The sequence below is a fragment of the Conger conger genome, chromosome 6, assembly GCF_963514075.1.
Source record: "Conger conger chromosome 6, fConCon1.1, whole genome shotgun sequence".
In the NCBI taxonomy this organism is placed as follows: Eukaryota; Metazoa; Chordata; class Actinopteri; order Anguilliformes; family Congridae; genus Conger; species Conger conger.
The window spans coordinates 23,650,756-23,674,920 of record NC_083765.1 but is presented as its reverse complement, the minus strand read 5'-3'; the positions used below and the strand labels follow the sequence as shown (position 1 = coordinate 23,674,920).

Below are 24,165 nucleotides of genomic sequence, written 5' to 3'. Positions count from 1 at the left end.
CTTTATAATTCTTTATTTCATTAAATTCAGCAGGGATTATTTTATTTACTGCCCATGAACATGGTAATTGTGCATCACACTCATATTTGTTAACCATTTTAATTGGACTAATCTCTTGCAAAATGTTGTGAATGCACTGCAGTGAACAGTTCCTGTTCCTGAGTATCCATGCTGTGCTTTGATTGGCTGCTAGGAGTCAGCATGCAGCTTAATCTGTGGCTGGTTGTTCAAAATGGGGCCCTGTTGTCAGGAGACCACTTTCTCAAAGCCACACCGTGGCCTACTTTTAGGGCAGAGGTAGGCCAGAAGGGCCGTATTGGTTTCTGGTAAATTAGCCGAACAATTACATCTGTCATTTTGGCTACATTTCATAATTGCATGAATGAGTCAAAGGCACCACTTCTTGCATCACTGAAATGTTTTCCTGTGATCTAGTCTATGATTGAACCAGTGTTCCAGTGTACAGTCACTTGGCTCATTTAGCCAATTAGATCTTTCAGCGCACTCGTCCCTTTGTTATGGTATGTTGTATGTTGCTCTCGATAAGAGCGTTTGCGAAATACCTGTAATGTAATGTAAAGGACCCACTAGTCCTCCAGGACAGGAATTTCCCACCCGTTTTAGGGGATATTGATATGGCACAAACCCCTCCAGCTAAACGGGGTTTCCCGAATGAAATTCCACAGCATAACGCCCTGTCCACGCACAATCAACAGCGTCCGTTGTAAATAAAGTTGTAAATAATGTAGGTGCAGTAGATGAGAGAAATACCAGGCTTGGACGGTGTTCGAAACACATGCTTGGCATACTACACGTACTACATTTCAAGGAAATTAGCCTGAAATTTAGTACGAGTAGTGTGCGGTTTCGAATGCAGTTTTAGCCCGTGTTCTCACTGAGCGAATTGGTTGACTGGTCGCTCGGACTGTTCTAGGCTGAGGGAAGGGCAAGAGCTTACCGTTGTTTTCCTCTTTGTGGTCTCGTGCAGCTGCACATTTCTGTTGAAGTGAAGAACGGCAATATACAATATAACATTTACGATATAAATTGTTTAAGTTCCTGTGGTTGTGCAATGAGACGGATACTTACTTGCTTTCGCTAGTTATCTTTCCCGGATGCTCTCCAGCTACCGATCATGTCAATAAATATACAGTCACTAGCAATAGCCATCCAGTGCCGTAAAAAAACTCCTATCTTTTTTTGTGGTATTGTGGTGGATGCGATGCATAGATTTGCAATTCCCGACCCTCATGTTATGACACCGATTATAATGACCATATGCAGGGCTCTCAAGTTTCATGAAGTGAAATTGCAAATCAGGGCTGGAGCAAATCGACATTGTGTTTTGGTCGCAGAGGCCCCTTGGCAGCATCTTTTCATTGGCTGCACAAGCAAAACATAAGGAATTGCATTTAAACTGTCATATTCGCGCATATTTAAGCAATGTTCCCAAACATAGGCTAATAGCAGCTAGTAGCTAACGTTAAGTTTGCATAAAATTCTTCCGACATGGGAGGTTAAAAACCTCCCATTGGGACTTTGTATTGCAGCCAAACACTACAATTCATAGAAAAAAATGACGAGACACATGAAATATGTCGAAGTTTTCAACTGAAACAATATTTTACTATTTAAAACGTACTAACTTACTGGAGCGTTGTTCACAGTATACCTACTCATCAGAGCATACCGCCTTTCTGAGCTTGCAGGTGCAGAGTGGGACAAACACGGCAAATGCTCACAGTAACCCCGCCTACCGGCCAGACGGGTAAAAGATCACCAAAAAATGTCAAAAGATCCTCAAGTGTCCAAACGTGGCTCCAAATCCAACGACACTGCTTTTAAAATACATAAAAATCCTTTTAAAAGTTTGCCATATGTAATCATCATGTACGTACAATTATACTAAAGTGAGTGCTGCTAAGCCGATTTTGCCAGGCTATGCTGTTATTCATTTTCCATAGGTTGAAAAAATAAGATATTAATCTCGGTAACCGTCATTGGGTAACAAGCATCATTTTTTTATGGCGCTTGTACTATTTTTAAATATGTTTGAAAATCCCGGTTCGGTTGTACCATCATCACAGCTGTTCCTCAATTATCCTGCACCGAAACTACCCGGAACAATGATTTACGACATGGTATCACATTGGTTGGACAAATATGAAACCCGAGACTAAGATTGGCAGTTGACAGGCGATACCCGCGAAAAGTTACTTTTTCGGCCGACTTCCTTCGCTCAGTTGCCCAGTTCCTCATGTTGCTGGCCGTAGCTCAGCTTCATAGAAAATGAATAGACTTCTGGCACCTGGTCGACCAAATCACTCACTGTGAGAACACGTTGTTGGTGATGCCTTTGCAATCTCAACTTTATTACAGTGACCACTTCAAATGTGGAACTGTTAACTGTTGGTTGACGATATGCAGATGTAGTTTTAGATTTTAGAGGAATTTCACATTTCCTGCAGGTCTGCCAAATCAAAATCAAATGGCCGATATTTAAGATTTATTGTACGTGGTACAATTTTGCACATACTCGAACATTTCACTTCACATTTGAACACCCTACACATAAATGGCATCCATTTTGTGGTTGTTGGATCACGAGTTTGCACAATGCAGGATTCACACATGCAGGAGGGTTTATGGCAATTAACCATCTCTCGATGCGAGAGTAGCTTCCGCGATTAGCACCAGATTAAAGCACGCATTTGTACAGCAGGGTTAGCCTGGGGCCTGTATTCCAAAGCAGGATTACGGACTCAGCTGGATAACTGCACTGAGTAAATCTGGATCGTGGACTGAAGTAAATATGGTGGTTCCGTGTTGTACTCAGCAGTTATCCAGCCAACTCCGTAATCCTGCTTCGTCACACAAGCCAAAGAGTTTAAAAAGGACCTGTGGTTGATATTTGTCCGTGGTTCTGCACTGCTCGTTTCTTGGTTTTTTTCTGGGTATGAGACAGTGGTTGAACTATCCAGAAGTTTAGTGCAACCACTCCTGTTGTGTAGGGGTACAATAGAACAGTGATTTCACTGTTAAAGGTAAAGCCTCCTCATAAACGGGAAGAGTAGAGACTGCATGCTTTGTAACAACCAACCACACCGCTCTGTCACGCTGTAGCTTAATCAGCTCGTATGACGTTGGTGATTAAAGTGATTGTGCATGTTGCAGTGCTGAACCTGTTGTGGCTTTAACTCAAAAAATAAACATCGTAACCTGATATTTTAATCTTCTTGGATTTTCTTTTGGTTTAAGAAATGAATCAAAATGTGTTTATTGCAGAAAAGATGTCAATTCATGGCTACAAACAAAATGGCCGCTTTCCTTGCATTTGTTGGTCAAAAGAATCTAGGAGGCAAGTAAACTTTGGACCACAAGCTGCACAAAGTATTGGAACATTGGCAAATGTAACTAATTTATCTTAGTCTACAGCTGAAACCTTTTTTATATGCTGTGTTCATACATTCATTGATGTAGGTCCAAGGAAACAATATGGCCATCAAACTGGGAGACAAAAAATATTGACCTCTCCAACTCACCAATTTGGCACCAGGCTTTTGACCAACATGGTTTTATCCATGCAAGAAAACCCAACAGTACCATTTTCAGTTGAAGCACAGAATATAAAATTGTAAACGAGTACATTTCAATATTATACCACTGTGATTCATAACATTGTCAGTCATTTAGCAATTTTATGGTCCCATCAAGCCCCCATTATGGTCATTTAAATAAATAACTTATTTCTAATAAATAAATGCATTGGTTACAATTAGAAATATAAAACCAAATGTGTAAGGAAGCAAAGTAATAATTTACAGGTTAATCATTTTTATTATTTTTAAAATTGCCATCCATATGCACTGGTTAAATTTTAATTACATAATAAGACACGAACACACAACATAGACACCGTCCAAAAACAACACTACCCAAGGTAAGCCACAAGTTCCTCTAGCTGCTCACACTCCTTCACCACCTCTGGAATAGACGACAGGGTCTGGAACGGCAGGAAAATCTGCATTTAATGCAGCTCAAGACAGGTACACGACAGGGATGTCACACATTACCTCTTCATTCTCAGTGTCGCTCATCCCTGTGAAGTCCCGTTCCTCACCTGTTTCACCGTGCACATGGTCTGGTCCAGAATTTGCAGTTCCTTCTGCAGCTTCCTCTGATTGGCTTCCAGCACTACTTGCTGCAGGAAAGACACATGAAATGAGCACTGCGGTCAGATGCAGGACATTCTGGAACAGCACACGTAGGACATGCCCACCAACGTACACACGTGCATCAGAGGAAGCCCAGTCGTTCAATCATTATTAATATTCACAAGTAGCACAGATAATTAGGCCTCCATTAATTATCACTCACCATGAATACACTCACACACACAGCCGCTATGCGTATGAAAACACACTCACGTGTTTCTTGGCCCTGTCAATAAGTTTGCTTCGAGAGTCCTCAGTCTCACTCAAATTTTTCCTCAGTTTATCCACCTGTGAGAAATGCAGAATCAGCGTTATACACACTCATCCACTGTCCAAGTGTCAGACACCATATCAGACACACAACCTTATCCACTAACTAGTGCTAGACACCATGTCAGACACACATCCAGAGGATGGCTGGGGCACAGGGAAGGGGAGACGGGAAGGGCCCGTTCGTACCTCCATCTGCAGACGGACCTTCTCCTCCAGGGCAGGTAAGCGTTGTTCAGCCTGTCCTCCACACAGCTCCTTTCTCAGCAGCTGCGCCTCCAGTTGTGCCTGCTGCAGAGACCAGCGCAGCCCAGACAGCTCTCTGCACAGCTCCTGCAGCACAGACCACACACACAGATCACACACAAAAATACAGTATATTAATTAAGTTGTCAGAGAACCACAGACGAGCAGTTTGTGATACAGTTACTTGTAGAGGAAATGAGATGTGCGTTTGCATTACTTTATTTTCACATTTCTGCTGTTGACACAGCTCTCTGCTCTCGTCCAGGTCACTACAGAGTTTCCTCAGCGTTTTCTCCTCCTGAACAGACAAGAGGAATGAAAGCACAGAATTAACAACATACATTCATGCAACATTCACCATTCACCAGCTAATGTACACCTTACAAAATACCCTATACAACAACCACAATCACAACTAATATACACATACCCTATGGCCTAATCTCCACTGCAACCAACATCTACACCAGTAAAGCATAAACATCTAAATACATGACATATTGTACATAAAAGTTTTGACAAAAAGAAAGTTGTGCTCAATAGCCCTGTGGGAATGATTATCGATGTAAAACAGGGTTTTCATAACAAGGGCCATCCATTTCAGGATTTTGTGCTATCTTCCGCTTTTAATCATTTAATTAGCTCAATCGTATCTTGATCTGACTTCTATAAGCACAAGCTATAGCTACAGACTGTGCTCAACTACAGGAGTGAACCAGCGTAGTTTATAGAGCTGTCAGAAAACTAAAATGGAGGTAACTGGTTGGAACAAAAACCAGTGTGCAGACCAACCCTCCAGGACGGAGTTGTGTACCCCTCATTTAAAATATTGCTGTAATTAATTGCATTGTTCCAAATTGATGTTCCGAATTTTCCTAATCCTAATAGTTAGCAGCTTTGTCTGTCTCTATAAAATCTGTTTTGGGGTTCCATCGTTTTTGCTGAAGAAGGAAAAAGCTGAAACACATTGTAAGGTAAACTACATCAAGCATTTCATTCGGGCTAACTGTAATTACTGGGGCCCGGAAGCCAGCTTGTGAGGGACCGACGCTGGTCAACGGTGTTTGGGAACCATGGGTATACATCGCATCCACAATTTGACTATCAAGTGACCAGTTCCTTTGGATACGATTGAAATTCTAGTTGTCTGGGCGAATGGAAACACACTAAAGCTGAAGTGATGTGTGCAGCTCACCTGGGCTTTCTGCTGCAGGGCCAGGGCATCCTTCTCCACCTGGGCCTGGAGATGCGATACCTGCGCTTTCAGATCAGCCACCTGAGACCTGTACCCAGCGCCCTGAGAGTCTAGCTCCTCCTGCAGGCTGGAACTGTAACAAACGGCAGTCAATACCCTTACTGATACCGGGGACTAAATTTGGGGACTACTTTTAGGAGAAATTGTAAACATTTACAATTTTTTTAAAGTGGTAAACAATTGACATATTTAATTAAAAATTTGAATGAGTTATTAATATTAATAAGTAATAACAGATACAGTGTTATGGGCCCCTGGAGCGGGCAGTGCTTACACGTTGAGCTGTAGCTCCTCACACTGGTGGTCTCTGATCTCACGCAGACAGTCCACGGTGGAGACCAGCTGCGACACGGCATCTCCCAGCCCGGCCAGCAGCTCCAGAACCCGGCAGTCGTCCTTCACTGTGGGGAAACGGCGTCAGCCACGGCTAATCACAGAGCGGGGATTAGCCACAACCAATCATAGAGCAGGGGCTAGCCATGCCCAACATGGAAAGGGCCAATCACGGAGCAGGGATTATTCACGCCCAGCAGGGAAAAGGCCAATCACAGAACAGAGATTAGCCACACCCACAGAGTGAGAGATTTGCCGCACCCATGCTGTGGGAACAGCACTGTTTGAAATGTCGGGACACGCCCACAGGGGCAGGAATTAGAGGTTAGCGGGAGACGTACCGCGGGATAGCGGTGGTGACACGAGTGAAAGCGCTGTTTCCACTGCCCAGTGCTGCCGAAGGACATTCATCTGCACACACACAATTATACACCCTTTCATCACCATCAACGTACTTTTACATAATTACCATGAACGTACACCCACAGCAGTGCTGGTTGGTCAATGACGTCATACCCGTCTCATCGGCCTCTTCAGTGGTGGCCACCATGACGGAGTCCACAAACGAGCGGGTGGATCGGCGAGGGGGGGCGGAGAGCGAGGGGGGCTCCCTCTCTTTACAGGAGCGATCAGGCTTCTGCATTAAACACTTCAGTCAGGGTGGAAGAGGACTCACTCTATTCAAGAGGGCAAACGTTCCCAACATATTCAAATTTTTAAAAATATTTGCCATGAACGTTAGCCAACAGTGTGAAATGGTAGTGCAGAAATGGCTGCCCATGGGGTAAACACAGAGAGTACAAAAGTACAAAATTATCTGGCCGTTATAATTTGCTGTACCAGTGTGTTGAGGGTAAATATTTACCCATGGGCTGAGGGTAGTGTTGAGGGTAGAAATTTACCTGTGTGCTGAGGGTAGTGTTGAGGGCAGAGGTCAGTGTGTACCTGTGTGCTGAGGGTAGTGTTGAGGGAAGAAATGTACCTGTGTGTTGAGGGTGGTCTTGAGGGCACAGGTCAGCATGTACACTTTGTGGTGCAGCAGGGTGATGTCAGTGGAGGCCAGGGCCAGCTGGTTCCCCATGTCCAGCAGCAGGTTCCGCGTTTTCTCCCGCGTGGAGAGCACCTCCTCCTGCACAGCGTCCCGCTGCAGCCTGGAGAGACCAACGTGTTCAGCAACAAAACACACACACACACACGTTTTCGCGCTTTCAGTGGGTAATATCACAGGCACTTGATGGGGTCCATATTTTTTCTACAGTCTACGTTTTTTCAGTTCAGTGAGGAGAGAGAGAGAGAGAGAGAGAGAGAGAGAGAGAGAGAGAGAGAGAGAGAGAGAGAGAGAGAGAGAGAGAGAGAGAGAGAGAGAGAGAGAGAGAGAGAGAGAGAGAGAGAGAGAGAGAGAGAGGGGAGAGAGAGAGAGACATAGATAGAGATAGAGATAGAGACATAGACATAGACATAGAGATAGAGTGAGAGAGTGAGATAGAGATAGAGACATAGACATAGACATAGAGAGAGAGAGAGAGAGAGAGAGAGAGGGGGGGGCAGAGAGAGAGAGAGAGAGAGAGAGAGAGAGAGAGGCAGAGGAGAGAGAGAGAGAGAGAGAGGGGCAGAGGGGGAGAGAGAGAGAGACATAGATAGAGATAGAGACATAGACATAGAGATAGAGATAGAGTGAGAGAGTGAGAGAGTGAGATAGAGACATAGACATAGACATAGAGACATAGAGAGAGAGAGAGAGAGAGAGAGAGAGAGAGAGAGAGAGGCTCTTACCGGAGTGCACACAGCTCCTGCTTCAGGTCCTCACACTCCAGGTTCCTCTCCCTCAGTCCCTGCAGGTGAGACTTCACCAGGGCCTCGCTCTGGGCAACCTGCTCCAGCGACACCTCGCTCTCCATCTGCAGGAACTACGCAACACAACACACAGCCTGCTGTAACGACCGCAAACACAGCCTGCTGTAACGACCGCAAACACAGCCTGCTGTAACGACCGCAAACACAGCCTGCTGTAACGACCGCAAACACAGCCTGCTGCAACGACCGCAAACACAGCCTGCTGCAACGACCGCAAACACAGCCTGCTGCAACAACCGCAAACACAGCCTGCTGCAACAACAGCACGTACATGTAAACAGCAAAGTTATGAGAATTCTTAGCCATTTTTATCTGTCCCTCTGCTCTACAAGCCACTCAGGCAGGTAACCTCCATCACTTGTTTTATTGTGATGTGTGAGCGGAATGGGGCGCACCTCGTTGATTTCGCAGGTGCTGGCGAGCTGTGTCTGGAGCTCCAGCAGACCTGCCTGCGCTTGGGCCAGCTGGACGTCCCCTCCAGCCAGGGCTCTCTCCAGCTCCTCCACACGCTGGGATGACTCCTCCTGCACCTCCTCCATCCTGGGGAGAACCCGCACAACAGCGTCAGGACACAACACAGTGAGCTACACAACACAGAGCGCTACAACACCCTGCACCGGACTGCAACACATCACACACCCAGTTGAGACACAGCTTTAAAAACGGCTTTGGGACAATATGAAGTCATATCTTGTGCAGTTATGAGTGTTGAATGGAGCAGCATGAGACGGCTGTAGTCAGTAAGGTGGCACATCCTCAACCCTAAACTTCCTTCTTGCAATCTGTTGCACAAAAACGGCAGGAATCAGTGCCTAAGTCAGTAGCACAACTGCATCAGTAAAGACTGTGCTGACAGGATAAGTAAGGGACTCACCTGTGTGTTTGGGTGCTATGTGACTCACCTGTGTGTTTGGGTGCTATGTGACTCACCTGTGTGTTTGGGTGCTATGTGACTCACCTGTGCGTTTGGGTGCTATGTGACTCACCTGTGCGTTTGGGTGCTATGTGACTCACCTGTGCGTTTGGGTGCTATGTGACTCACCTGTGTGTTTGGGTGCTATGTGACTCACCTGTGTGTTTGGGTGCGGTGTGACTCACCTGTGTGTTTGGGTGCGGTGTGACTCACCTGTGCGTTTGGGTGCTATGTGACTCACCTGTGCGTTTGGGTGCGGTGTGACTCACCTGTGTGTTTGGGTGCTATGTGACTCACCTGTGTGTTTGGGTGCTATGTGACTCACCTGTGCGTTTGGGTGCTATGTGACTCACCTGTGTGTTTGGGTGCGGTGTGACTCACCTGTGCGTTTGGGTGCTATGTGACTCACCTGTGCGTTTGGGTGCTATGTGACTCACCTGTGCGTTTGGGTGCTATGTGACTCACCTGTGCGTTTGGGTGCTATGTGACTCACCTGTGCGTTTGGGTGCTATGCGACTCACCTGTGCGTTTGGGTGCGGTGTGACTCACCTCTTTGTTTGGGCGTTGAGCGCTTGCTGTAGGAAGCTGCAGGACGCCTGTGTGGAGCTCAGTGTGGCCGAGAGCTCTGTGCTCTTCATCTCCACCTGAGCGCGCTCCTCCTCTACCTCACCCATCCGCTGCCTCAGCACCGCCATCTCTACAGCGCAAACACAGCATATACACACACCTCAGCACAGACAGCATATACACACCACTACAGTACACAGACAGCATATACACACACACCTCAGCAGACAGCATATACACAAACCACTACAGCACACACACACACAGCATATACACACCACAGCACACACAGCATACACAGCATATACACACACCTCTACAGTACAGACAGCATATACACACACCTCAGCAGACAGCATATACACAAACTACAGTACAGACAGCATATACACAAACCCCTACAGCACACACACAGCATATACACACACCACTACAGTACACAAACCGCATATACACACCTCAGCACAGACAGCATATATACACACCACTACAGCACACACACAGCATATATACACACCACTACAGTACAGACAGCATATACACACACCTCAGCACACACAGCATATATACACACCACTAAAGTACACAGACAGCATATACACACACCTCAGCACACACAGCATATACACACACCACTAAAGTACAGACAGCATATACACACACCTCAGCACACACAGCATATACACAGCACATCTCCAACCGCAGGCAGACAAATGGCCGTACCTGAGGTGAGGATGGTGACCTGTAGGTTAAGGTCCCCTATCTGCTGCTGGGCGTCGTACAGGCGAGAAGCTGTGAGTTCCAGCTCATCTTGAATCTGAAAAACACAGCAGACCATTAAAGCGTTTCACAGTCCTTTTTCTTCAGCTTAGCCAATTCTCAATAACCACATAAACACATCTAAGTGTATGAATTCCAAAAAAACCCACCTCTTCTGTGTCCCGTTGCTGCTGGTTCTGGGCCTGCAGGGCGGCGGCAGCTTCCTGGTGCAGCTTCAGCAGAACCGGGCCGGTCCGTCGGAGCAGGAACCGGGCTTTACTCAGCTACAGAGATATAAACACCCAGTTCATCAAAGCCCTCCAGACCCTCATCAAACCACAGGTTCGGAGTCTGTGTTACACAGAGCGAAATACCCACCTCTTCACTCAGCCTGGACTGGTCACTTATCGTGCCCTTCAAGAGTTCATCCGCAGCCTGAAGAGACTCAACATACTCTTCATTTAAAGAAACCTGGAGGAAAAGAAAATGGTACATTTTTCATGCTTTTCAGATAATCCTCGAGCTTTCGATTTGGGTTTCATTCCGATCCAAGTTTAAATAATTGCAAATTGAAAATTGCAAAGAAACTTACCTCAGTGCTCCATGTGAAAGTTTTGTGGGCGTTTTAGATACTGAAACCAGGAAGAGAACGCTGATGCGTGTGGGCCTTTAAAAGCAACATAGAACTACCAGCGTATAGCGAAATCTTCCTGTGTGATCCCTGCAGCCTGTGACACCAGCTCAGGTGTGTTAGCAGTGTGTGTGCTGCTTGTTCAGGTGTGTTAGATTAACAGCGTGTGCTGTAAGTGGTCAGATGTGTTAAGAGTGTGTGTTAGAGGTACTCAAGTGTGTGTGTGTGTGTGTGTGTGTGTGTGTGTGTGTGTGTGTGTGTGAGAGCGTGTGTGTGTGAGAGCGTGTGTGTGTGTGTGAGAGTGTGTGTGTGTGTGTGTGTGTGTGTGTGTGTGTGTGTGTGTGTGAGTGTGTGTGAGTGTGAGAGAGTGTGAGAGAGAGCACCTGTTCCTGGCAGGCGGTAGAGAGCGCGGGGATGAGCTCCAGGTGAGAGCCCACACTCCTCTCCAGCTCGGCTACCTGGGCGGCATGACGACACTGCAGCTGCTCCAGCACCAGCAGGGACTGCACAGGGGTGAGAGGTCAGGGGTCAGGGATGAGGGATGAGGGATGAGGGATGAGGGCACTGGCCCGACTGGATTTTACAGAATAGGAAGATACTGAACTGGTGCTTTTCCCCCATTGTTTTTTTGTGCACAAGGGGAATCATGTAAATACAGGTCAGCAGCTTCAGTTAACCAACCATCAGAATGGGGAAAAAATGTGATAGAAGTGACTTTGACCGTGGAATGATTGTTGGTGGCAGACAGGGTGGTTTGAGTATGGGTGGCATTTTCACACACATCAGTCTCTAGAATTCACAAAGTGGTGCAAGACAGAATGCTGCAGACAGAAACACCTTGTTAATGAGAGACGTCAGAGGAGAATGGCCAGATTGGTCAAAGCTGACAGGAAGGTGACAGTATAACCACAACAGTGGTATGCAGAAGAGCATCTCTGAACACACAACACATCATAACTCGAAGTGGAGAGGCTACAGCAGCAGAAGTAAAAAATAAAAATAAAAAAATAATAATAAAAAAAGAACCTCAGAGTGGCTTGCATCTGACCTGCGTTAGTCTGTTTAAAAGTAGATTTTCGTTGGATTATCAAAACCATTACAGATTGTAATGCAATTGTAGTGCGTCCTGACAACTACAAATGTGGGAGAAATGACCTATTTAGCAAAGCATTTTGGAAAAACCCCATTGACCTCCATTAATTCTGTGAGCACCCGTTGTCTAATAAAGTGCCAGTGCAGACATTACAGACCTGGACTGCAGCCTCTCACTCCTTGAGATGTCAGGGGTGAGGGGTCAGGGGTAAGAGGTCAGAGGTGAGGGCTCTTACCGCCTCCTTGGTCCTGAGCGCCTCCTCCCTCTGCTGCTCCGTGAGGAGTTTCTCCTGTTCGCATCGCTCCACCCTCTCCTCCATCCTCCTATGAGCCTGCCGGAACCTTCCGTACAGGGCCCTCATCCGGCACATCTGCACACACACACACACACCAACACGGTCCATTAACACACGCACAAACACACTTTCTAGGAAAAGCTTTTTTTGGCATCATTCACGAGAATGCAGGTAGCTTAAAAAACATGGCAGTGTCATTCACATTTAATCTCTCATGGGGGGCAGTGATGTCACAGTTCACAGGTCACTATGGCAACAGCTTACCTGTTGGGAGATGCTGTCCTGGTCCTCACTGGCCATTTGACCCATTTCGTTTACACTGGAAAGAGCTCGCTCCGTTTCTGCAGCCATAGCAGCCTGCCAGGGGAGAACAGGGAGATGTTCTGCTACTTTTCCCACACTGTGAATAGAGTGGGCGTGAGGAGAACAGGCCCCTCCCTACCATGGCTGTGCTGCTGCTCCTCAGCTCCTGCAGGAGGCGCTCCTGCTGCTCCTGTTGGAGTTCCAGGGTCCTGAGCCTCTCCAGAGCTCTCACACACAGCTCCCTGTACATCACACCCTGTGAACACACACACACAGCTCTCAGTACATCACACCCTGTGAACACACACACACCTCCCTGTACATCACACCCTGTGAACACACACACACACCTCCCAGTACATCACACCCTGTAAACACACACACACACACACACACACACACACACACACAACTCCCTGTATATCACACCCTGTGAACACACACACACAGCTCCCTGTACATCACACCCTGTGAACACACACACACAGCTCCCTGTACATCACACCCTGTGAACACACACACACAGCTCCCTGTACATCACACCCTGTGAACACACACACACAGCTCCCTGTACATCACACCCTGTGAACACACACACACAGCTCCCTGTACATCACACCCTGTGAACACACACACACAGCTCCCTGTACATCACACCCTGTGAACACACACACACAGCTCCCTGTACATCACACCCTGTGAACACACACACACAGCTCCCTGTACATCACACCCTGTGAACACACACACACAGCTCTCTGTACATCACACCCTGTGAACACACACACACAGCTCTCTGTACATCACACCCTGTGAACACACACACACACACACACACACACAGCTCTGTACATCACACCCTGTGAACACACACACACAGCTCTCTGTACATCACACCTTGTAAACACACACACACCGCCCTGTACATCACACCCTGTAAACACACACACACACATACACACAACTCCCTGTATATCACACCCTGTTAACACACACACACACACCTCCCTGTACAGCACACCCTGTGAACACACACACACACACAGCTCTCTGTACATCACACCCTGTAAACACACACACACACACACACACACACAGCTCTCTGTACATCACACCCTGTAAACACACACACACACACACACACACACACACAGCTCTTTGTACATCACACCCTGTAAACACACACACAGCTCTCTGTACATCACACCTTATAAACACACACACAGCTCTCTGTACATCACACCCTATAAACACACACACACACACACACACACACACACACACACACAGCTCTTTGTACATCACACCCTGTAAACACACACACAGCTCTCTGTACATCACACCTTATAAACACACACACACAGCTCTCTGTACATCACACCCTGTAAACACACACACAGCTCTCTGTACATCACACCTTATAAACACACACACAGCTCTCTGTACATCACACCCTGTAAACACACATGTGCGTATGTATAAGCGTGTGCATGCATGTTTGTGTATGTACAGTAATGGTGATTATGTTGTACCTGGCTGAGCTCTGTAAGGTCAGTCTGCACCACCCGGTCCCTGAGCTCGGAGATTGGGGGTGTGTGGTGTGTGTGCGTTTGGGCGGAGGCCAGCTGCTGGGACAGAGCCTCCACCATAGTGATGGAGGAGAAGAACCGCTGTTCCAGATCCCTCCGAGACCATCCCGCCACTGCCTCAGGAGCCACACTGGGAGAGAGGGACTATTATACACAGTGTACAACATACACACAGTAACATACACACTGTATACAATCCACACACTGCATACAATACAATCATACTGACAGTATTATACAATGTACAACACACACACACATGCACAGCATATGTTAAAGTCAGGCTCACATCCAGTGCAGGGAGTCAGTGCTGGTGCTGGCCTCGGCCACAGAGACCTCCCTCCTGCGCTCGAACAGGCCGGAGGTGTTAACAGAGCGCTCCACCAGTGCTACCGGGCTGGTCCATGTGGAGGCGCTGTGCTGCTCCACTGCAGGGGCCATGTTCTGGGAGGCTCGAAGGAGCAGGGCCCCCATCTGGAGCAGCCGTTCCTGCAGGGGGCCGGACTGAGGGCCTGCCAAGTCTCCAGGGGTCCAAAGGGCCCCCAACATCTGTAGGGGCTCTGACTTAGTACATGCCTGGTGTCCAGGTGCTTGTGGCCCCAGGGGCCCTGTTTGGGTTTCAGTCAGGCGTCCAGGTGTCTGTGGCGCAAGGTTCTCCTGGGGAGGCCCTGTTTCGGTGTCTGTTAGGTCCCCAGGGGTCTGCAGGGGTGCCAGTTCCGGGCCAATATCCCCCTGAGCAGGAGTAGGTAGTACCCCTGAATCAGGCTCCCTGGTCTGGGATGTGGCAGTGGTAGGGGTCGGTATGGGCTGAATCAGGGTGGAGTTGAGTTGTGGTTGGGGCATGGGGCTCTCTAGGATGCCCATGCACAGCCTGCTCCCTCGGGGCCCCACAGGGCTGTCTACCGTGTCCCAGGGGCACCTGGGGCCCCCCTGCCGCAGACGGGATGTCTTGGCCAGTGCTGGGCTTCCCGTCTCCACACAGGAAGGGGTTTCAGAGTATCTCTCCTGACCGTGCCCAGGGGTGACATCAGAGCCCCCCGTCTGCAAAACTGCATCATGCTCTCTGCACTCAGCAACAAGACCCTGAACTGCTGTGCTCTGTGACAGGTCAACAGCAAGACCCTTCTCTGCAATACCCTGTGATTGGTCAGCTACAAGACTCTTCTCTGTAGTGTCCTGTGCTTGGGCAGGGACACAGTTTTCTGTCTTGTCCTGTGATTGGTCAGCAGAAAGACTCTGCTCTACCTTATTCTGCATTTGGTCAGCAGTAACAGTGGCCCGAGATTGGTCAGCAGTGACAATGTTCTCCGTCTTGTCCTGTGATTGGTCAGCAGTAACACTCTTCTCTGAACACTCTTCCGGAAGAAGAGCATCTCTGAAACAGGAGCCACCTCGTTTCTGGAGGCAGTAAGCATGGTCTTCAGATTTGTTACTGGGATTCAGGCCCACATGCTGGGAGAAGTCCAGATGACCACTGCAGTTTTTCTGAAATGAACAGCAGCTGGACAAGTCTGCGGAACGTTCAGGCAAAAGCACAACAGACTCTTCTGGAAGGGAAGAGGTGTCGGCGATCTCCAACTCAACCCCAGAACAGTGCAGGGATCTGAACGTTACCTCCCCAGCTCTGCCATCAGTGCAGGGCTCAACAGCAGAGTCCCCAGTGGCGGTTTGAGTTTGGCAGCTGGTCAAGCTGTCACTCAAACAACCCACCGAAGCCTGTTGGTCCGGTGCGCTGACACTGTTTGCCCATTCCTCTGCACGTCCTGTTAGCCCCATACCAGAAACGTCCTCTGCATTTCCTGTTAGCGCTGTACCGGTAATGTCCGATTGTATCAGCACTGAGCTAAAGCTGGTCTTAGTCTGCAGGGGGGCCAGTTCCGGGCCAGTACCCCCCTTAGCAGGAGTAGGTAGTACCCCTGAATCAGGCTCCCTGGTTTGGGATGTGGCAGTGGTAGGGATCGGTATGGGCTGAATCAGGGTGGAGTTGAGTTGTGGTAGGGGCATGGGGCTCTCTAGGATGCCCATCCACAGCCTGCTCCCTCGGGGCCCCACAGGGCTGTCTACCGTGTTCCAGGGGCACCCGGGGGCCTCCTGCCACAGACGGGACGTCTTGGCTAGTGCTGGGCTTCCCGTCTCCACACAGGAAGGGGTTTCAGAGTATCTCTCCTGAGTGTGCCCAGGGGTGACATCAGAGCCCCCCGTCTGCAAAACTGCATCATGCTCTCTGCACTCAGCAACAAGACCCTGAACTGCTGTGCTCTGTGACTGGTCAACAGCAAGACCCTTCTCTGCAATACCCTGTGATTGGTCAGCTACAAGACTCTTCTCTGTAGTGTCCTGTGCTTGGGCAGGGACACAGTTTTCTGTCTTGTCCTGTGATTGGTCAGCAGAAAGACTCTGCTCTACCTTATTCTGCATTTGGTCAGCAGTCACAGAGTCCTGAGATTGGTCAGCAATGACATTGTTCTCCGTCTTGTCCTGTGATTGGTCAACAGTAACGCCCTTCTCTGCGCTGTCCTGCGATTGGTCAGCAGTAACACTCTTCTCTGAACACTCTTCCGGAAGAAGAGCATCTCTGAAACAGGAGCCACCTCGTTTCTGGAGGCAGTAAGCATGGTCTTCACACTTGTTACTGGGATTCAGGCCCACATGCTGGGAGAAGTCCAGATGACCACTGCAGTTTTTCTGAAATGAACAGCAGCTGGACAAGTCTGCGGAACGTTCAGGCAAAAGCACAACAGACTCTTCTGGAAGGGAAGAGGTGTCAGCGATCTCCAACTCAACCCCAGAACAGTGCAGGGATCTGAACGTTACCTCCCCAGCTCTGCCATCAGTGCAGGGCTCAACAGCAGAGTCCCCAGTGGCGGTTTGAGTTTGGCAGCTGGTCAAGCTGTCACTCAAACAACCCACCGAAGCCTGTTGGTCCGGTGCGCTGACACTGTTTGCCCATTCCTCTGCACGTCCTGTTAGCCCCATACCAGAAACGTCCTCTGCATTTCCTGTTAGCGCTGTACCGGTCATGTCCGATTGTATCAGCACTGAGCTAAAGCTGGTCCTGGTCTGGGGCTCAACCCCCTTGTCAATCAAATCAGCCAAGAGCGAATCAGGACAGCCCTTCTGAGCAACAGACTCATCTCGCTTAGCTGTATTGGCCGCAGTGTTCTCCTTGGTGAGCGCCGTTTCGATGAGGGGAGCTATGCCGTTGGACGCCCTGCAGAGAGGTGAACAGTGCGGCAGCCCCTCCCCCTGGACCGTTTCACCCTGTGTGGAGAGAATGAGATTGAGATGTAATCACAAGGGTTCCACACACCAGCATCAAGTTTATGAAAATGGGCCATTCCGTGTCAACTCAAATGAAGTACACCGCAGCATATGAAACTCAAAATTTCAGGATTTCCATTGCTCATCATTACCTCCCACCACATAAAATTAAATAAATGGTAAATTGTCTGCATTTATATAGTGCTTTTATCCAAAGCGCTGTACAACTGATGCTCATTCACCCATTCTTACACACACTCGCACACCAACGGCGATTGTCTGCCATGCAAGGCACCAACCAGCTCATCAGGAGCATTTGGGGGTTAGGTGTCTTACTCAGGGACACTTCGACACACCCAGGGTGAGATCGAACCGGCAACCCTCTGACTGCCAGAAGATTGCTCTTACCGCCTAAGCCAAAATAAAAATAAATTGGAGATGCTGCAATGCACTTAATTTCAGTTGAAATGGAATGGCAATAAAACAGTTAAAGTATAAGTAATTACACTTCTTACCTTTTTTTTGAAAGGAGATTTACTGAACACCTTAGTTGCAGACAAGGCCAGTTGCTGACCCAGTAACTCGTTCTGTAGATTTCTCAGTGGCACTCTCTCGGCTGGTCTCACCACAGACTAACCAGATGACAGAACCGGAACATCTTATATTAGAACAACTGTCCTCTGCATTAAAGTCTTGAAACTTTGTGCTGATAAAACCAGACCAGGAAAACGAAATTAAAAGAAATCTGCCTTACCGTGTTATCACCATTGGCTTGGAAACCTCTTCTTGCAGCCATCATGAATTAAATTATCTCTACAAGAATAATACATTGGGTAATCTTATGTTAATCAAGATTGCAGCTATAACGTTAACGTTATTAGACAACCTGTTAACCTGTCAACTGAAGTGAAACCATTTTAAAGGACACAATTCCATGTTCACCTGGACAAATTTTGGCCTGGTGAGCCTTGTTTTAATCAACTTTGCTAAGCTTTTATTATAGCTATTAAGACTAGAGACGTGAGTAGTCATAATGAACGACCGTACTTTTGATGCTTGGCTGTACGTTTTTTGTGGTTCTGAAGATAAACAGCAGTGGCAGGAAAGGACAGGTAAGTTAGAGCGAAGTTAATACGCAAGTTAAATAAATAAACATTCTACGTTGTATAAAACCGTTAACGTTAGCAGTTCACTAGACTGGCTACATTGGTGGCAAACCTGAATTCAATAACCCAACATATTAAAGCAGTGAAAGTTATGCATCTGATTTTACAGCTGATTATATTACAAAGTTCAAAAGCATTAGCTAGCTGTTAACTAGCTAGCAAGTGCAGCAATTGATAAGGCAGTTAGTTATCGTTAGCTAGCTGGCTAGCTCTCTAGTGTCATCATAGCACACATTTTTCTTCAGAATAAACTAACTAGTAGCATGAACTGAGCTAGCAAGTACTGCGGACTTCGAGTCATCTACTTTCACATTATGAATAATGTTTATTTGAACCGAACTATCTTATATAAAAAAAATAATGAAAACAACTAAATTATTGCGCTTACCTTCTATTTTACTGTCCATAAACCAACCGCTTGAAGTCGATTCAAACTATGACATCTGTGATATTATTGGATAGAATGGCAGTGACGTCACGCACAAGCGGCGGTGCTTCTTCTCGGGAATTCATTATGTTCTACACCACGTTCGTGGTGCACTATCGCCGCCTAGCGAGTTCTCCCCTAGCTCCGGGGTACCCAATCATAATGCCATGGAGGGCCGACTGTATGCAAGCTTTCATTCAAAGAAACCAATCATTTCACCTACTGAATTCAGTAATTAGTTCCCTCTTCTCTGATTGAAGGTGTGTTAATTAGTGAAATCATCTGGTGTAGTGATTGGTTGGAATGAAAACCTGCATTCTCTTGGCCCTCCATGGCACATGATTGGGTACTCCTGCCCTAGCTAGTGTCCAAGGTGCATTCTCCAGTTTTTGGTTAAAGTTAAAGGTACAATAGGTAAGATTTTTGTGTCAAAACATTATTACAAGACCAGTGTAAATCCCTTCCTGTCATTGAAAAACATGTTGACTCACCCTCTGCCTGTGTTTATAGTCCTTAAATTCAGGTTTCAAAATATACAGTTCACGGCCCAAAACACATCAGTGTATAACTGTACAATAATTCAAGCTCGTTGGTTGAAAATTGGTTCTAATTGCCACAGCCAATTGTGTTTCAACGTCAGCGCGTTTACAGAGAAGGGGGAGGGATAAACACTATTGTGATTTGAAGGTGTTTGTTGCTGCTATTCCTCTCTTGCCCGTTAGAAGTCAGAAATTACCTATTGTACCTTTAATATATACTAGTTTGCCACAATACCACTTCGGCTCTGCAGTAGTGATGTTTTGTACCTGTTTGTACAGTGAACACATGGTAATAATTCTTCAGTGCCCATTGTTTTCCTGAGGAATAAGACCGGGAGACATTGGCTCAAGCGGTAAGAGCAGTTGTCTGGCAGTCGGAGGGTTGCCGGTTCGATCCAGCCCAGGGTGTGTTGAAGTGTCCCTGAGCAAGACACCTAATCCCTAATTGCTCCTGACGAGCTGGTTGGTGCCTTGCATGGCAGCCAATCGCCGTTGGTGTGTGAGTGTGTGTGTGAATGGGTGAATGAGAAGCATAAATTGTACAGTGCTTTGAATAAAGGCGCTATATAAATGCCAGTCATTTATCAATTACCGTAATAAAACTGTGTTTACATTAGGAGAGAGGAGTAAAGGTACTTGTGGAGTGCACAATTTCAGGTGTGCACATTTCCATTAGTTTCTTACGTTAACATTCCAGGAACGGTGCTAAAAATAACCCAATATACCTAGACCAGCATTTTTCTGAGAACATAATCCTGGATGGATTGGATGGTTCTGATAGGGTGGCCTGCTACGAGTAGCCTAAACTTTACTTTTATTATCATTTTCATGAATTCACAGTAAATCAAACTTTATTGAAGAACTGAAAAAACAAAACATGACAAATCTCCAAAGGAAACTCAATGGCTGCTATTTAGGCTAGATGCATATTAAAATGTTTAAAGGAAAAAAAACTATTTTAACAGGCTTTCGTGCTCAGGCCAGTTTGTGATAGTGAAATAACCCTAACAACCTGATGACTGCTGCCCTGCTTGCAACAACTGTGCAATAAGTCCTCCAACACAGTGAATGCGCAGCTCGGCTGGTGTGCCACAGAGTGAAAGGAGGTGGCGTTAGGCGCGGTGGAAGAACTTTCCCTTCCTCCATAATGTCGGGAAGTGTATGTTTAATTTAAACCTCCCACAGCTAAGAATCACATTACCAGTGCTGTAAATGGATTGAAATCCCCCTCGAGATAGATCACACATTTAACACATGCAGCCTGTTGGACAAATGGTCTTTAAAGTTTGTTAATCTGAACACTTCACACTTGGCTGCCCCTCAGCTGTTGCGCAGGGACTTCAGAGAGGGGCCCAGAGCCGTAATGGATCCCGTGTGAGCCGGATCGAGCCCTTTTCCACACCAGCAGTAGACTGTGAATGGAGAGACTCCCCAAGTTGGTGGCATACCACAGCACAGTGTGGCCCTGCCAGGTATGTGAGTGGAAGCTGTTCATAAGGTTGCCTACTGTGCATACATTTTTGTTTGCCCTTCATCACAGAATTCCTGTTACTCAGCGCTTGTGTGGGCTGGCTGGAGAGTCAGGCTGCAGCTTGGACTACAACTGTATTACCAGCAGGGGGTAGTATTGCACTTTGTTTCCACAAACGTCAGCATTTGGCACTGCAGAAAATGTAATCTATGCCTGCATTCAGTATGGCAATATTTACCCAGCATTACTCTGACTACCTTTTGACTGGGCCTCTCCATCCCAGAATGAGATGTACACAGTCAATTTTGCATGTATATACTTTAGCTTAATACAAACACACAGGTTATGATGACCTAGTTGGATTCTGTATAGGCTTGCAGGTAAAGGGGAGCTAATCCATTCATACATTTAGGGTGTGTGACACAATGCTACTCAGAGCATCAGTGCTTGTAGAGCAATACAGTGCTATGACCCAAATACCTCTAATGGGTGCATACAAATCAATTCAGCAACAAATACTGTGTGTGTCAAACCTGGATTATCTGATGAATTGCTGTTCTGAAATCAGAGCATTGGGATGGAGAGTTATGCACACATGTGTACTTTGTGTTTGTGTGATTGATGTCTGAGATACACCATCCTTCACCCTGGTGTAAAGAAACAGGGAAACAGAAGTGGCTGTGTTGTTCTAAATAAAGATCACATCCCCTTGGTTACACTTAACATCAATCATCCTCTGAACACGCCCCATTACACAGGGGATTAGTGCAGGTGAGAAACACACGTATATTATCCGTGTTCTACATGATTGATAATGGACACGTGAAAGTAAGCAAAGAGCAAGTGGCATTTACGCTCGGGTAACTTTTTTTTAGCAGCCAACATTCCTTCAAGGAAAAAAGAGCAGTGCAGGTGTTCACTGGGGTCGTCTTCGGGACAACACGACACCACATCCTATTCCCGCCTTGTTTCCATGGCTCCTGGCGGCTGTCGATGCCGCGCGGTCGCTGCCTCGTCTGCGACCGCCATCGCCCTGGCAACCGGACCCGTCATCAACGACAATGACGTTCGCTCAACACGCCAGCCGATGTGGTCAGCACCAGCGCTTCCGCCGCCAGAAATAAAAAATCAACCTTTTAAAATAATACACCGGATCTGCGGATCTGGAAAAACAAAAACGTCTCCAGAAAAGTTAAATGTACACAGATTCGGTTTTAATGGTATGATTTTTAAACTGTTGGAGCATTTTGAGACTGACTAAATTATTATTATAAGTTTCCAAAACATACAAACTCTGACCTTTGCTTGACAAAAGGATTTCCTGCACATAGCTGACTTTCGAGAGAATGATATGTTGGATTCTGCACTATGATTCTTGTAAATACACATTTTCTTTTGACACAAGTTTTTGTGATCGTTCTGGCCAAAGAGGGTGAACAGATGGATGTGCTCAACAGATGTCTGCTCAGATTAATATCTCAAATCTCTGTACTATACTGTGTACTATTTAATGTACTACAGTATGCCAGAATCTGCACCCTCGCCCTTCATGCAAACAGGGTGTTAAAATCAGTTTTCCCCTTTTATAGTGTGATGAACAGACGTGGATCAAATGTCATTGTTTTGGATTAAAATATTTTTTTGTGCTTGATAGATCTTGCCTGGTGCAATTGAGCCAACCCAGAGGATGAGAAGGCAGGGTTTGCACTTTTTGGTTCCGATACACCAGACAAGCTCAGTAAAATGTATAAAAGTATTTCAATCCAAAGCAATTACGTATTTGACCCTGGGAGGTTTATCACAAAGCAGAATTACAAAGTTGGCTGGATAAATTCTGAGTAAAACCTGGAATAGCTGTTTTTGCTTCAGTCCTAGTTCCAGTTTTGCAAGGGTTCCGGGATTTACTTTGCAAATGTATCCAGCTAGCACAGTAATTCTGCTTTGTGAAATTCCCTCCTGGTCTATTGATGACATGGCAGTCAGAGGGTGTGACACTTTGCCAGTCTGTTAACCGTTAGTGTCAGGGAACAGGAGAGAAGGCTCCATACCCTGCACAAACAACAGCATATACGCAACAAGAGGTTTAGTGGCGCTACTTTCCATAAGGGTTACCACAGGGATGTGTCACCAAGTGGATACAGGCTGTTATAATCGCAGCAATGTGTGTGAGTGTTTATGGAGTGCTCTGTCTGGGGAAGAGTCACTTAAAATGGCTGACCTCAGCCGAGTGTTCCCTCGTGATTATTAATACCCAAAATTTTGGGGTATTAATCGCCCTTTACCATGCTAACCAGGGATCTTGGGCTGATGTAAAGGACTGTGCTGGCAGCTCTGGCAGAACTGCTTTAGCCCCAAAAACAACGTTGGCAAGGCCACCTCTGAGACGTCTCTTCTGAAAAACTGAGTCAAAATGAATGTAAACCAGGCTGTTGGTATTGATTGTAAGGGCACATGACTCCCTAAGTACATTTTAAGACCAGTCAACTGGCTTTGACTGGAATCTAGGCTTTAGCTTTAGAAAAGTTTGTAATTTCTTTAGCTTATCTGGAGAAATGAAAAATTATTTTGGGAATAATCTTTTCTTCTGACTATATCAACCTTACGTCAATGTCCACCACCATTTTACACACAAATATCAAAACGTAGATAAGATATCCATTATCATACCATATTTGGGGATTCATTTTTTAATTTTTGAACTAAAAGTGGAAATGGATGCTGTAACTATGAGAACAAGTTCTGAATTTGTCCTAAGCACACCCTTCTGTTTGTGTGACTCGGCGGGCTGGTGTGTGTCAGTGGCAGATGCAGGTTGCCGTGGTAATGCTCACGTCCTCCTCCTAATCCCGGGTTTTTACAGGCACATTCCGCTGTTTGGAAGGCCCTCTTTGGCTGCACATCTGCTGCTGGCTCCAGCATGGCCTGGACAACCTTGTGAAGGAGACGCGTTACAAGGACACCCCGTTCCATAAGCGCAGA

General features: G+C 46.8%; 1 protein-coding gene across 1 annotated transcript; it reads right to left on the bottom strand.

The window, feature by feature from the left end:
* Positions 1-6,643: 6,643 nt before the first annotated feature.
* On the bottom strand, positions 6,644-19,225 carry spag5 (sperm associated antigen 5). The gene is made up of 19 exons (XM_061246889.1): positions 19,138-19,225; positions 18,338-18,396; positions 18,099-18,215; positions 14,612-17,583; positions 14,266-14,452; positions 12,873-12,989; positions 12,695-12,787; positions 12,371-12,505; positions 11,426-11,545; positions 10,790-10,882; positions 10,582-10,695; positions 10,376-10,469; positions 9,635-9,782; positions 8,568-8,712; positions 8,092-8,225; positions 7,315-7,469; positions 7,221-7,246; positions 6,835-6,955; positions 6,644-6,729 (listed from the first exon to the last, which is right to left on the bottom strand). The coding sequence occupies exons 2-19, from the start codon at positions 18,380-18,382 to the stop codon at positions 6,644-6,646; spliced, it is 4,902 nt and encodes a 1,633-aa protein (XP_061102873.1). The 5' UTR covers positions 18,383-18,396; positions 19,138-19,225.
* Positions 19,226-24,165: the final 4,940 nt, after the last annotated feature.